Source organism: Chelonia mydas, chromosome 9, assembly GCF_015237465.2.
Source record: "Chelonia mydas isolate rCheMyd1 chromosome 9, rCheMyd1.pri.v2, whole genome shotgun sequence".
NCBI classification, from domain to species: domain Eukaryota; kingdom Metazoa; phylum Chordata; order Testudines; family Cheloniidae; genus Chelonia; species Chelonia mydas.
In genome coordinates this window covers 36035683-36051734 of record NC_057855.1, presented here as the reverse complement: position 1 = coordinate 36051734, position 16052 = coordinate 36035683, and the positions used below count along the sequence as shown (strand labels likewise).

General features: G+C 40.6%; 1 protein-coding gene across 1 annotated transcript in view; it reads right to left on the bottom strand.

Moving 5' to 3' along the window:
• Window positions 1-404: 404 nt before the first annotated feature.
• The window catches only part of CUL3 (cullin 3), a 100890-nt gene continuing 85242 nt past the window's right edge, over window positions 405-16052 (bottom strand). The window contains exons 14-16 of the mRNA XM_037909781.2: window positions 13508-13694; window positions 2562-2707; window positions 405-1613 (exon numbers count right to left, since the gene is read on the bottom strand). Of these exons, the coding sequence (XP_037765709.1) occupies window positions 1482-1613; window positions 2562-2707; window positions 13508-13694 (465 nt within the window). The 3' untranslated portion in view covers window positions 405-1481. The remainder of the gene's footprint in view (window positions 1614-2561; window positions 2708-13507; window positions 13695-16052) is intronic.

Sequence of the window (16052 nt, the reverse complement as noted above, 5' to 3'; positions counted from 1 at the left end):
CAGTTAACAAATGCACCAGCAGTACCTTAATGCTTCATGATCATCAACCAGGTGTTTTTACTCCAAATTGGTGTCTATATTATAAGCAGCCTTTCCCAATTGTATTTTTAAATCTCTTGTGAAAAAGCACAATTAAGGAGAACCGAGAATAAAAGTACAGTAGTTTGATGAAAAATGGAGAAAACCATAGTTATGGAAGAGAAGCTGAATAGAGTACATTGTTTGTAAGGTCAAAACTATATCAATCAAAAGAATCTTTAGTACAATACACATCCGCAGGCAGTGAAACGGACTTATCAAAGAAAAACGATGCCCATGAATCACAATTTTGAAATCCACGGTTTGAACCACATTGACAATATTTGAAAGAAGTTTTGCTGTAAGAACTGAAGATTTCATTAAGATTAAAGTAAGAATATTTATTGCATTTTCAGATTGCATTTTAAAACAATTAATAGTGCACAATGGCTTCACTTTAATCTCCTGAAATACGTACTTAAGGGGGAAAACCTTCTGGTCGGTCATGACATTAATAAACAAGGTGTAGTCTTGGTGTGTTTCTTCAAGGGGCAGTATTTAGTTCAACAAATTGTACTCCCTGTGCTCTAAAACAACTGAATTAGTGGTTTGTGTACACTAAATCCATTTATTTTAAATTTATTGTGTCTACATTAAGTGAAATAAAAACATCGCCCTGTACAATCCACTATCAGCAGTGAGTACAACAGCAAAAATTATTATACAGTTTATACACACTAAAACCTTTTCCTTTTTCCTATAAAGAAACCAGAACAAACCTAATCAATATAGAATTTAATTTGGAAGAACTCAAATTACAGAAGGGAAAGCCAAAATTATTACGGTCTTTACTGAGCCCAAAAAGGTTCCTGATCATATTGCCAGAACAATAATGAGTGCAGCTGGAAGAGTGAAGCATGCTAAAATTGTATTCTTGGGTCTTTATAAATTTACCAAATATTTAAATTAAACATGGCTAGTTAAAGAAATGTCTGAAGCAGAGCAATATAACCGGGAATTCTGTCTTACCAGTTGTGTTGTTTTTAAACCCAACTTATACAATGCGCAAAGTGCTAAGCAACACTACAGAAACACATTTACATCAACACTGAAGATTTGGGGAAATGAAATTCCAACAATTTTATTTTTAATGAGCTGTATTTTCTAAATTTGTTTTTATTTTTTCTGTTTTCATACAGTTTTGAAAACAAACGCAGCACGTTCACATTTTCCCGAGGAATTATAAGAATGATCTCTACAGGGATAACGTTGAAAAGCCTGAAGCTCAATCAATTGATGTTGAAAACTCTCAAAAGGAGTAAAAGGCTTGATCTGCATGGTCTAGAACATGTATTGTAATTTAATAGAAGAGATGGTCGTCTTTAATATTAATGATTTAAAAGAACTTCCCAGTTCATGCGAAGAGTATAGTCCAAGAATAAATCAAATTTGCTGAACGCATTTTATGCTACGTAAGTGTATACTTTGCGATCCTCAGGTGTTCGTGCCAAATATTCTCTCTCAATAAGTCCTTCAATACGTTTTTTAATAACAACTGGACTTGGTAAGAATCGGGCTTTCAGCTGCTGAGTTACCTAGGACATAAAAACAAGAACAATTAATGCTATATTGCGGATGATAATGCGTTAGGCTGCACAACACAAATGCACACTAAAAATAATCATAAACATGTTAAAACAGGTTGTGCGTAACCTTTAAAGTTTACATGGCCAGCTCCACACTTCAGGTACTAATCAAGAGAAAAATGTTGAGATTGTAATAGAAATTAGATTAATCCATATAAAAATTAATTTGTTTTTTATTTCTGTACCAGTGGTCCATCACATCCAATATTGGACCTCCTTTCTTGTCAATAGCTGATATTTCAGAGAAAGACAAAAACCTAATAATGCACCAGGGAAGGCCATTAAGCAGTTATACATATGGGGAAAAACATGCTTCCTCACACCAGCAGCCAATCAATTTATGTCAAGAAGAATGGTTGGCATGAACTCTGTGCTGAAGTTGCCTAATCGTCAGCTTTCTCACTTCTTGGTGCAACTGAGTGTTCATCATGAAGCCTCTCAACCTACACCCACCATGGCAGTTAGAACTGGCTGGAAGACATTTGTTTTCTGTACAGCCTTCAAATTTAGTAACTATGAGTGTCAGGACTCTCCCTACAAAAGGTTCACTCTTTGAAACTCACTCCCCTTGGCAGCTCATAAGACCCCGTGTTTAGCAATTTACAAGTTCAATACAGGATATCAATCTTTTGCAGTCAACTTACTGTTTTTTGTTATAAACCACTGTACTATAAGCAACTGGTTGACATAATAGGAACTAAAGGAATTAAATACATCTATGCTTCCAGAGGTATGAGATAAAAATATAAAGTCTCTCTAGAATCAGTTTAAAAACCTAACAGCTGACAAGGCCTTGTAACTTTGCTACATTAATAGAAGAGTAACAATTGACAGAGAAATCTAAGATGTGCCCTCTTCCTAACCTCTTAACCACCTCAATACTATATGTGATGTTACCTCTGCTACTAGCACATTGTGCTGCATCTTCTTTCTAGATTTCATTATCCGCACTATAGCAGCTTCTATCTCATGTTTTCTGTCGTCATCTACTTTCTGCCTTGTTTCTTTTCTTTCTGGGTCTGATTCCCCTTGTTTGGCAGCAACTAAAAGAGAAGATGAAATACCTTAAGCAAAAGTCAAAATTATTAATTTCAATAACATTAACATGCACAAAATTTAATTTCACCCACAGTGGAATTAAGTTTCTTGGTTTGTAACATTTTCAAGTGTGGTTTTTAATGAAACGTGGCCTCAAGAAGACAGACATGTAAGAAAGTACTTACACATGCATTGATTGCTATGTATGTGTTACTGTGTTGTCAATTGCTATTTACTGTTTAAAATTTAATGTAGTAAACTTCTCTGCTTTTCAAACAGTACTGAACTTTGCAAAACTTTTTTTGGCTACTGTCAGATTGAAGATTCTTTTATTTAAAATTACTCCGATTTTGCCAAATTAATTTTGGAGCTATGGGTTATATATGGTGTTTTCTTATTAAATTGCACATAATTTAGAGTTTGTGTCAAAGAAAAAAATTCTGACAGCGTAGTTGGGTTTTATTTCCTTTGCTTGTCAGGAGACTGTTTCAATTAAGGCAATGTTTCAATTACAGTGGGAATTGCAACATAGTAAGGAAAGGGACAGAATTTTATTTACAAGTTTACTTTCCAAACCAGTTAAACTGCTGAAGATAATTAGCCAAAAGAAAAATATTAATCAACCTATTCACTTTGTTCTCTGCCCCTTTTGGATTTTGTGCATTTTCTACCAATTTCTTATTTCTGTCCTTGCTTCCAGTCTCTCTCCCCCTACAGCTATTATTTCTGGGCACCTCTTCTCCCATACACAAATTCAATATCTCCTGCTTTCGAATAGGATTCTTCTAGCTTCTACTATCCTCTTTTCTCATTTTACTCTCTCCACTCAAAAACCCTGAACATCATAGCAGCCTTCCCTCTGGCTAAGGATAGAAAGAACCTTCTTTTTCAGTTGTTCACTAGAGAATGCTGCAAGATACATCCTCTCATGGAGTCAAGAATTGGTTCTGCTGTGCTGCTAGCAGAGAAAACAAGAGGCCAAAACTCAAATATAATCTCCGATGAAAATAACTGTATGAACTTTGCATCAATGAGTATTTTCAATTAAGAGCCACATTGTACTTGTTTATGTAGTGCAAAGGGTGATGGGAATAAGAGGACCGCACAGTAAGAGAATAATTTAGTATCCCATTGGAATTTAGGTGTTGCCACAGAACTTGGTCCCCTTGTGCCACGGAGTATGTGAGGCCCTAATTAAGGTGCTCTAAAACACCTGTAACCTGCTATTGTGTCTCTGCCACCTTAAGAATACTCCATCCAAGGTAGACATGTTAAATCATGGATACCTTGGCATTTTGCTTGCATCTGCAGACACCCAAGTCCACTGTAGTTTATGCAACAACATATATGTAGTGTAATCATAAGAGCATACTGCTGTGTTTAAGACGTTTGCAGCCTTGTCCACATCCACTGTTAGGAAAGGGTTAGAATGTCTGTAATATTTGCAATGTCTGGCCTGAGAGAAGTACAGTGATTGCAGTTAAAACGTACCTGAGAGACTACCAGTCCCAGTAATATGTTCTATTACACTCTCTCAAAATTACAGAATATTTTAAGATGCTTTTTAAATGCTACCACTGTATATTGTGGGATAGGGGTTAGACAGATCTTAGTTCATACATGAAGTGTATAAATAATAAGTACTAACACACTGCACTCACATATGCATACACATATACAAGCGTTTCAACATATTTCACAAACAATTTAACTTCAAAACTTTAGTGAGCTAGGCAAAAATGGTTACTTACCTGTACTGTTATTCTTCAAGATGTTGTTGCACACAGGTATTGCACTCCCAGCACACCCAGCATGCTGGAGCCAAAGAGTATTCTGCAGAAGTACCCGTCAGGGCATTGCATGCACCCTGCACATACTCATGGCTTCTCCTGAGTCTGTAAAAGGGCAGCGCTGCCCCCATCCCCCTTAGTTCCTTCACGCCAGAAATATGAAACAGGACTCCAATGCACAGGGAAGGAAGGGTTTAGTGGAATACACACATGCAACATCATCTTGAGAAACAGTGACAAAACAGGTAAGTAATAGTTTTTGTTTCTTCAAGTGGCTGCACATGTGTATTACACAGACGTAACTCACAAAGCAGTACTGTTAGAAGGTAGGGCTCAGAGTGACTTTAACAGGGACCACAACACAGCCTTCCCAAAATTTGCATGAGATCTCAGAGCAGTCACGATGGTGTAATGATGAGTGAAGGTATGCACTGAGGGCCAACTGGCAGCTCTACAAACATCCAACATGGATGTGTCCTTCACAAAAGCCACTGAAGTAGTTTATGTTTTGATTGAATGAGCAGACGGTCTCTGTGGAGGTGATGTGTTCGCTATCCATAAACTACCACAATACAGGAAATATTCCATCTAGAAATTGTCGGTGATGTGACCTTTCATTCTATCAACATAAGAAATACACAGTCAAGGAGTCAATCTGAAAGATTTAGTCCTGTCCAGTTCAAAGATTAATGCTCACCTTACTTCCAAAGTACGTATATATTCGTCATCTTTGTGTAAGTGTGGTTTTGAAGGAAGAAAACCAGTCAGTATATTGTCTGGCTCAGATGAAAGGCAGATACCAGTTCAGTCAGGAACTTCGGCTGTGGCCACAAAGCTACATTATCTTTGAAAACATAGTATATATGGGAGTCCTGCCATGACAGCCTGAAGCTCACCCACTCTTCTGGCTAACGTAATGACTATGAGAAAAGATGTCTTCTGACACAGGCGACACAAAGAACAGGTGGCCTACAGGTTCAAATGGAAGGCCCATTAAAGCGGCCAATACAATATTAAGATTCCAAGGTGGCAATGCACCCTTTACCCAGGGAAAGAATTACACAATCTCTTTTAAAAGTCTAGAAACCATCAGCTAGCAAGAAAGAGAGAAAAAGAGAGAGAGAGAGAAAGAGAAAGAAAGACCCCCCTCCCCCCCCAAAACAGATCTTCCCCGAACTGGAGGACAAACTGAACAAGTTCTTGGAATCCACTGGAAACAACTTTTTATTTCAGAAGGTGAACAAAGCAACTAGGGGAGAGGCTGTTCTAGACTGATTCGGACAAATAGGGAGGAAGTGGTTGAGAATTTGATGGTGGGACACAGCTTGGGTCTAAGTTATGAAATGATGAGCTCATGATTCTAAGGAATGGCAGAAGGGAAAATATCACAATAAAGACAATGGACTTCAAGCAGGCAGACTTCAGCAAACTCAGAGAATTGGTAGGTAAGATGCTGTGAGAAGCAAGTCTAAGGCAAAAAAAAAAAAAAGAGTTCAGGAGAGCTGGCAATTTTATTAAAGAGACATGATTAAGGGCACCAGAGCAAACTATCCCAGTGTATAGGAGAGACAGGAAGCATGGTAAGAGACCACCCTGGCTTACCCTGGAGATCTTCAATGACCTGAAACTCAAAATCGAGTCATACAAAAAGTGGAAACTAGGTCAAATTATGAACAATGAATATATATTATATATAAAAACCACAAGCATGTAGGGACAAACTTAGAAAGGTGAAAGCACAAAAAAAGATTAAACTAGCTAGCAATATAGAGGCTAACAAGAAAACATTTTAAAAATACATCAGAAACAAGAAGATCAAGACCAATGACAGGGTAGGCCCATTGCTCAATGGGGAGGGAAAGAGTAACAGAAAATGCAGCAAAGACCGAAGTGTTACATGCCTTTTTGTTTCAGTTTTCACCAGAATAGGTTAGCAGTGATTGGACAACTCTTGCAGTGACCACCAATGTAAATGGGGAAAATCTGAGGCTAAAATAGGGAAAGAACTAGTTAAGTATTACTTAGGCGTGGTCTACACTACAGAGTTAGGTTGTCATATAGCAGTGTATGTCAACCTAATTAGGTCAGTGTACACACTACAGCCTTGCTCCCGCTGACGTACGTGCCCTACTACACAGACATAATAACTTCATCTCCATGACAGGTGTAGGGCTTATGTCGGTTTAGTTAGGGCAATGCAGTGTCCGTGCATTAATTATATTGGTTGTTGGCTGTCATTCTTGTCAATTTCATGGCTCCAGCATGGAGCCGTGATATTGAGAAAAAAGCTGAGCGGTCATCCTGGGGAGGATGGGCAGCTCCAGCTAGAGCCCCGCTACCCCTGGGCTCTCCACTCCGAGCCGGGCTGCGCCCACCTAGCTACCAGTTCCGCACTGGGAGCCTGGGTACTGCCCACAGGGAGCCCAGCAGCTGCACCGCAGCCCCACCAGGAGCTGCCCGGACTTTGGGCGTGGAGCCTAGCTGGGTGGGGGGAGCCGGGCTCTCAGCAGGGAGCTGCGTATGGAGTTGAGAGCCCTGGCTTGAAGATCCAAGAATTAACACTGTCTCGACCATGCTGGAGCTAGAAGAATTATCTTGGCATGGTCTTGCTGCAATTTGAGCCTCACATATGTGATGAAAGGAGAGAAATGCATACATGAGACTCTGCCCCCATGAAGAACAGAATTGATGGCATTTCTTTTGTTGAAATTGGCTGACTGATGGAATACTCCAAACTTGAAAGATGGTTCTTCAGAGACCAGTTGAGATTTTGAGAAAATCCTGAGATGACTGGCCAAAAGGTATTGGGAGCTTAGCAGTAAACTGAAATTAAAAGTAGTAATGCCCTTCTTGATGCAAGTTCCCAGAGTTTCATTACTTCTTGACCAAATTTATTGGACCATGCACCTCCTCATCTGTTTGGGTAGTATATAATGGTTGTATTATCAATCAGTATCTGTGGGACGTTGCACTCCATATTCCTTATGGAAATATGCTTATGATATGGATATGACAATTGAGATGTATTTTATGCAAGATGGATCTTGTAAAGTATCATTGGAAAGGTTATAATTTACTGAAAGTGATTATCCAATTTGTATGCATTTATTATTTCTGTATCTAAAGTTAGAAATATGGACTATGTAACCATTACAACTGGGTGTGTATTGGGAAGACACCCACCAGACAGGCCATCAAATTTGATGAGCCATCAGGAAGGAACAACAAAACCATGAAGATACTAATCTCTCTCCCTCCTTGGAGGTGTCTGGGGATGTAACTGTGACACTACTAGGTCAGGTGGTCTTGTCACCTGATACTAAACATTACAGTGGAAAGTTAAAAGACATCCCAGGTAAAGGAAGGGGGATTAAGTTTGGGAAACAAAGGATTCCTGCCTTATGTAAATCCTCTTTAAGAGTGGGGAGGAAGGCAAATGGGACTCCTCCTCTCCATGGCATGTCTGCCCAAGAAGAAAGACTGTTAAAGCCACCTGAAGGGAAGGCCGGGGGGGTGGGGGGGAGGGGAGGTGGAGACTGAAACAGGGGTCCAGTCTGAAAAGAAATAACTGGAATGCTGAACCACAGAAACTTTTCAACCTGCCTAAAACACCATTTAGGGTAAGAAATTACATTTTGTAACCTGTTTCTTAAGTATATTGATCTTAGCCTGCGTACCTAGGATTATTTGCTCGGTAATCTGCTTTTTTCTGATTTGTTATCTCTTATGTTCACTTAAAATTCACTTTTGTAGTTAATAAACTTATTTCTTGTTTATAACATAACCCCGTGTGTACAATTCATAATTGTGCATACCTTCCTCCACATTGAGGGAGGAGGCGGATTTCAAAATATATCTTTGGGTCTGCACTCCAAGGGAGGTGGACACCCGAGTGTTGGGGCAAATCCCTTAAAATGAGCCTTCCCAGAACTAATCTCAGTGTCTGTTTTGTTCTGCAGTTTGGTGTGGCCTTGCCTGTGTGTGTGCTGTAGGAAGCTTAATAGCTTGGCTCGGCAAGACAGGTAAAAAGGGTGCCCAGGTTGGCATAACAGGCAGGCTCAGTGGTATCTCAGCACATCAGGTGGCATCCAAAGGGGGGCAACCCGTCATAATCTGGACCTACAATATCTTGACATGAGGGAGAACAGCACAGCAAGCCTTGAGAACTGGCCAAAATTTGAGGATATTAGATATGAGGGGTCGATTTGTCTTCTGTCCATAATGCTTGGCTAGCAAACCTATGTAAGCATCCCATCCTATCAGACATACTGATAATGAGAGTCTTGGATGGAAGAGGACAAGAAAATAGTACCTCCCCCGCATACATTTTTTTAATCCATCCACCATTCTAAAGACACTAGGACAGAAGGAAGTACATGTACCAACTTGTCTAAGGGATGTCTGTTTGTTCAGTAGACTGACTTTAGTCATCTGTAGAAGATGTGCACGCACAGCCTGACAAGTTGAGTAACATAAGTACGTGAGGCCTTGTGGCCTAGTAACCTCAGTCAGGCTCAGACTGTGGTAGTAGAGTGTGACTTGAGAGACATGCACAACTAGTGAATTGTCTGAAATCTATCTCTTCTGAGGGAGAAAAGCAGTCAGAATCATAGGACTTCTAAAGAACTTGATTGTGTGTTGGGAAAAATGTACATTTCTAGACAGTTGAAAAGACAAAGGATAAACCTGATGTGGTGGAGAACCTGATGTTCAGATCTGCCCTGAATGAACCATTTGTCCAGATAAGGGAAAACATGAATTCCTTTCCTCCAGACAGGCTGCCAAAATGACGAGGCACTTGGGAATAGTGGCAGGGCTAATGATAGGCTGAAGGGAAGTACTGTGTACCGATAACGCTGTCCCACTATCACAAGTCTTAGAAACTTCCTGTGATTTGGCGTGACCACCACATGGAAGTAAGCATCCTGCAGATTGAGGAAAGCAAACCAGTCATTGCAATCTAGGGAAGGAATAATTGATGCTAGGGAGATCTTGCAAAAATCTCACATACTTGCTGAGATTTCAAAGATCTAGAATGAGTCTCACATCCTCTTGGACTTGGAAATCAGAAAGAATTGTGTATAAAATCCCTTTCCCTGGGGTTGAAGGGGAACTTATTCCGTGGCCCCAGTGTAAGCAGAATCTGAACTTCGTAAGGAGTATTGATTTGTGAGATGGGGCCCTGAAAAGGGATGGGCAGAAACTGAAAAGGATATTCGTTCTTACAGTGCTTAGAACTGATTACTGAGTGATAGCTGTGTTAGTTTGTATCAGCAAAAACAACGAGGAGTCCTTGTGGCAACTTAGAGACTAACAAATTTATCTGGGCATAAACTTTCGTGTTTGTCATTACAAATTCCCAAGCACTGAGAAAAAAGGAAGAATGCATGCAAATGACTGTATTGAGCCGGCTATCCCCTGGGCTCCCCGCTCCAAGCCGGGCTGCGCCCACAAAGCTACCAGCTCCCCACTGGGAGCCTGAGTGCTGCCCATAGGGAGACCAGTGGCTACACCGCGGCCCACCAGTAGCTGCCCAGACTTCGGGCTTTTCCCTACAACTGATTGAGCATGAGCTGCTTGTGTGGTGCTGGAGTCAGTGATTTATGTTTCTTTTTGAAGAATCTGGTTGCCTTGATGTGTTGAAAGACTGCCTGTAATATTGCTGCTGGTATTGGGGTTGTTGAGGTCTGTATTGTCACCTGTTAGGGACTGGAACAGATATCTAATGAGCGAAGCGTAGCTTGAGTCAAAAGAATGTAAGGTCTCATCGGTTTTATCCAAAAAGCACCACAGACCATAAAATGAAAGCCCAACAAGCCCTGCATACCAATTTTTGCATGTCTGTAGCTATTCCTGAGTTCCATAACCAGGAAGCTCTCCTCATTGTTATTGCACAGGCCATCACCCGAGCAGCTGCATCAAGCATAGACTGGACTGATGTCTCGGCTACCGTACAACCTTCTGCGCGGAAAACCTTAAATTCTTCCTTTGTCTCCTCTGGTAACCAGTTTCTCAGTAAATTTACACATTGCATCCCAGTTTGCAAAGGGACATGATAGTGTTTGTCCATGCAGTTGGCTGTTAGAGCTAAAGAGGCTGGTGAATGCCTTAAGGTTTTTGACGGCCCTAGAACAGCCTCATTAATAGGGAGGGCTACCTTCCCTGGAGCACAAGCCTGGAGAATGTCAATAAGGTTGTGTCTTCTTGTTCAAACTGAACTTGTATGCCCAAAGCCACAGCCATTCTTCTCAGAATCTTCTGATGAAACTTCAAATAACCTGGAATTGGAAAAGAAGTATCCAGAATCATGGAGTCAACATGTGAGGAGGAAAAAAGGTTAACAGTAGCAAATGGATCCTCCTGTGATAAAAATCAGTTCCTTGTGCAATGGTTTCTCCTGCAGCACTGGCTGGTCTGGGGTAACAGTGCCTGATCATACTTGCAAGGCAGCTCTGGAAACTGTCATCGTACGCTCTGGTGACCTTCTCCTAAACTGCGCAGATGTTGGAGACCTAGGGGAATGGGAAACACCCCAGGGAATCCAAAATGGCCACTGAGGTAAAGTATAAGGCATGGGATACCAGTAAGAACTAGGCCAGTCAACTGTCCCCTGCTGATGACCTGTCCTGGGACCAATGCTCTCCTTCTGGAGGCAGTCTGGAAGATTTGCTAGACCTTTTGCACCGAGGAGGGAACAGCAAACTACTGAAGGACTCCAAACCACACTGCAGGGAATCATCTGAATAGTCATAAGGCATTTGGGGTGCAAAATCAGATGGGGCCAGGAGGTGACTTGGTTGATCTCCAGCGCATCACAAAGACGACAATATTGGCCATAATGAAGTAGATATGGCGGTCTGTACCCTAAAGGCATCATGAGACATCAATGGTACAGCATCACGAGAGGGTGCCAGGAAATATCTCATAGTTGGTGCTGTGGTACAAACTGTAGTAAGTATCCAAGCTAATTCTCACTCTAGTACCAAGGCTGACTGTGCTGGGACAGAGACAGACAAAAAGAGAGGATGGAGACCATACTGATGCTGACATAATGTGCACCGCGCGCCAAAGATGGTACCAGAGAAGAAGCTGAACCCTGGCCATGCTCCTTAACTGGTACTCATGTTGGTACCACTACAGTCTCTGTACCAGAACTGAGGAGAAGGACCCTGTACCCCAAGAGTTGCCCTCAAAGCAATGGACTCCTAAACTACAGGAGAGCCTGGAACAGAGAAGAAATACAAATACTTTGCTGCCTTGTAAGCTTGCAGATCCCACTGGTATCGGACTCAACAGCTGTCCTGCAGTCAGTTATGGAGTTGATGGCACAGTACCAAGTTCCTCCCATGCAATACTGGGGAAGTAATAGGTAAATGGCTCAGCTCTATCCTGGATACCTGATGACCCCCAAGGATGCTCTGAATCCTTTTTCAGAGAAGACAAAGTTCTTAGACTTCGAGTGACTTCAGTCTGTTTTATGTGTCCTTTCATGGGGAGGCACTGGAAAAGACGACTGCCCACTCTTTCACTGTGGAGAAGAGTCCAAGTCCAGGGATCTGTCTGAGTGCAGGAAACAGGGCGTCAAGACAAGCCTGAAAACCTCTCCATGAGGTCACGGTCTCTCAAAATCTGCATTCTTTTCTTGAAAGAGCAACAAATACTGCATCTCTCCTTAATGTGCCTCTTGCAGAGAAGAAAAGGCAGCACTTCAGGGGGGTAACTATTCAGGATATATACCCACATGACAGGCAGTGCATAAAGCCCAACAAACCCTGCATGTCAATGGTGCCTAGCATTGAAACTAACAATGGCTAAAAAGCAAACTTTAAAATAAAAATAAATTAACAAATATTAACTGCTAACTAACTACTTAGAGATCAGAAAACTAAACTAGCTATCTATGCATAAGAAAAAAATGTGAGGAAAACTGCACAGCAAGCTCCAACTCAATCCATGGGAAAGAACTGGGGGGGTAGAGGTGTCAGTGCCCTTTTGTAGCCTCAGGAGGGGCCACAAGGATGTGCAGGGTGCATGCATCAACCTGATGGGCACTGCTGCATAAAACTAGCTTCAGTGTGCTGGGCATGTGCACACCTGAGCGGAATACATGTTTGCAGCCACTCCAACTAGTAGCAGTATCATCCTGACTCCACAAGTGAGGAAAACGAATCTCGGATTAAATAATAATGACTGAGCAAGGACACAATGAACATCTAGCACAGCCAGGAACAGCACCCAGTGTTCACTGAAGAAAACATCAAATCAGTAATTTCATAGCAGAAGAGCAAATTATACATCTATGAGAGAGACCAGCGGTTCTCAAACTTCATTGCACCACGACCCCTTCTGACAACAAAAATTACTACACGACCCCAGGAGGGTGGAATCAAAACCTGAGCTCGCCTGAGCCCTACTGCCCCAAGTGGGGGGGTGGGTGGGAGCCAAAACCCAAGGGTTTCAGTCCCAAGCAGGGAGTCTGTAACTTGAGCCCCACTGCCCAGAGCTGAAGCCCTTGAGCTTTGGCTTTGGCCCCAGGCAATGTGGCTTGGGCTTCAGCTTTGGTCCCGGACCCCAGCAAGTCTAAAGCCAGCCCTGGCAACCCCATTAAAACAGGGTCGTGATCCACTTTGGGGTCCCAACCCACAGTCTGAGAACTGCTTATAGATGTTTCTCTCGCCAAGTAAATCAGAACACATCCTAGTAAGTTTTAAAACATAGTAATTTAATTTAAAAGTCCTACAGTCCTTCCACCTTCTTCTCCTAGTTGGAGAGGACTACATACTTTTTTAAAAAAAACATCCCCACTTAACTCAACTATTACTTTCTGTAAGTGCTTTGGATTTCCTCGGCATTTAAATTTTCGCTTTCAGGCTACTAGTCAATGACAACAACAAGTTTTACAGATTAATATTTTCCTTTTGCTAGTGTGATGCATTTACCTTCAAGGCAGGTGCCAACATTTTACAACTTAAGTTATTTTTGGAGTATAAGAGCTGAATATAAAAACAGACTTACCTGTTTGAATCTTGACTCTGTGCAATTTGGACGTGAACTGGTCATTCACTGTAAATATATGACCATTTTCTATTTCTTTTGATTTAGGCTCTTTTGTGAGAACTCGTTGTGTTGGTTTGCCACATGCAAGGGACTGTAGGGCTCTAACAAGCTCTCTTTCAGGGATATCAGTTTCTTGTTGAATTTCCTGAAGGAAAATCACAACATCATCAATAGCTTATAAATAATGTCAGAACATGTTAAGTAGATTTATTTATTTATTTATTGGGGGCGGGGCAGGAACCACGACTGCTCAAAAAGATAATCCTGGTCTCTCAAAACTAATTTCTCAAATTTAGATCCTTTAGATGCTTGAAAAGTTAGAATTCATTTAGTGATAGTCTAAGAAGCACTATGCAAAAAGGCTTATGATGAACATGGGTTGATTTAGAGAAAGTAGATTTCTTCAATTATAATTTAAAGTGAACAGCTGCCAGTGTGATGAAAGGAACAAAATTAATAATTAACTGTTATCAATCAATTTATCTCCTGAAAAAGCCAAAAGGGTTTATTTCCATTCTCTCCAATGTTGCTTTATGGAATGAAACCTGAGTTCCAATATTACTTTCATCATCAGTTCAATGAAAAAAGTATACATCGCGATCAAGGACATTTCTGACAGAAAGCTATCAAAAGTACCTTATCAAGCCAGGTAAGGCAGCTCGTTAACATGAAAAGGCGACAGCCTTACAAGAAATATCAAATAGGAGTCTCATCCTGGCACCAGCTTTTTCACAAAAATGTGTTTTCTCACCCTTCTGCACAGTACACTCCTAATAAAGTATAGAGCTGCTTAAGATTAGTTTTGTTTCCACCTTACACTCAGCAGAGAACAAAACTGAGTGTCTGGTTCACCTCAGCTCAAAGTACAAGAGATGACATTTGGAAGATGTCTACTAAAACACTGTTAGAACCATACAAAGCACAAAATTCCTATAGAAATATACCCCAGCAGTGCTTTGCACACAGTCTTCTAAAGCAGAGTTATCAGCTTATCTATCAAGTCCCTCTGAAACTTCCACCAAGTGCTTCTGTAGTTTTAGTGCCTCTCAGAGTCACTTTTTGTTGGGAGAAATATAAACTATGGCATGTTTTGCTGTCTTCCTCATAAAAATGTTAGGAAGTCAGTGTTTCTGAGAGGTCTACTGAGAGCCATTTAGAAGCTGAGGCATCAATCCTCATTTTCCACTTTCTCATGGATGCTGAAGTTTTGAACTACTGCAATGTGCTTTCAGACTGTGTTAGCGGAACACCTTCACATTACACCTGCCAATACCCAAAAAGCCCACCTCTAGGGTGACATGAAGAACTGATATTTGCTCATTTCCAGTTTCATTTAAATAAAACCACCAATTCGGTTCTATCCTATATTTGTTTATCAAGTTTCAGCTAAAGTGCATTTTTAAAGACTAAATTACAGTCATTTTTGTCTTGAAAAATGAATCTTATTACAATGGCATAATCAGGATCACTTCAGTAAACCAGAAGGAAGTGGATCTTGACCATATAAATTAACTGCTTACAACGATGAGTAAGTAAGCTTTTTAATTATTTATTTACATTTAATGCCTCAAGACCAGCAGTTCCAGCACAACCTACCGCTGCCAATGAGATTTCAGTCCAACACCCTGATTTCGAATGCGAAAGGATTAAAATCAATCCATCAATAATCATTGCTGTACTTTTCATCTTAATAAAGTATTCTGACTACTGCCATTGAAAGTGAAATACAGAACTAAAATAAAAATTAAGAACCAGTTTTTATGCTGTACACCCTTATTAACCAGGCAGTGTGGGGCATTCACTACACACTGCGTATTTTAATTGTTAACATTACAGTTCATCCTTAAACTGACACTTGCACTAAATCTGGTCTTTCAGAAATTCACAAATTGGCTTTAAATAAGCATCATAGAAACGGTTTGATGCTGTGATACGACGAGCACCATCCACTAGTTGACTTCGGTGGGGGTGGAGAGTACTAAGCAATTTGTAGCACAGAAAGGTTTCTAGAAGAAGGGTAGAAGAATTAAATTTTTTCTATTAACATGAACAACAGGAGTTACTGCATCCTAACAAAGTTTAAGTCATCAGCATGTTATTTTTAGAAATGCACATCTTTTTATAAAGACACTTAATATCTTTTTAAGATTAAAAATAGATATTTTAAAGTGGTTTTCCCCCTACTTTCAGTTATCTGGTATGCTACAGATTTCATTTTGGGGAGGAAAGCTATAATTACAACCTATTATGCAGCTGAACATATCAAACAGATCTAAAGGAGCTATGTCTGGAAAACTACACAATAGGCTGCAATAACTAACAAACAAAGTGTTAAATTCCAGACATCTTAAGTTTTTTTCTTAGAGCAAGGAATTAAATAATTGTTTCAACATTAACATGGTTGAAAAAATCAACAGAGCCAAAGAATTTTAAATTCTTAGGCTTCACCAACCTTTAAACGCTCTCCCAACATGGAAAAAGGGGAAAAAAGGAACAGCATGAA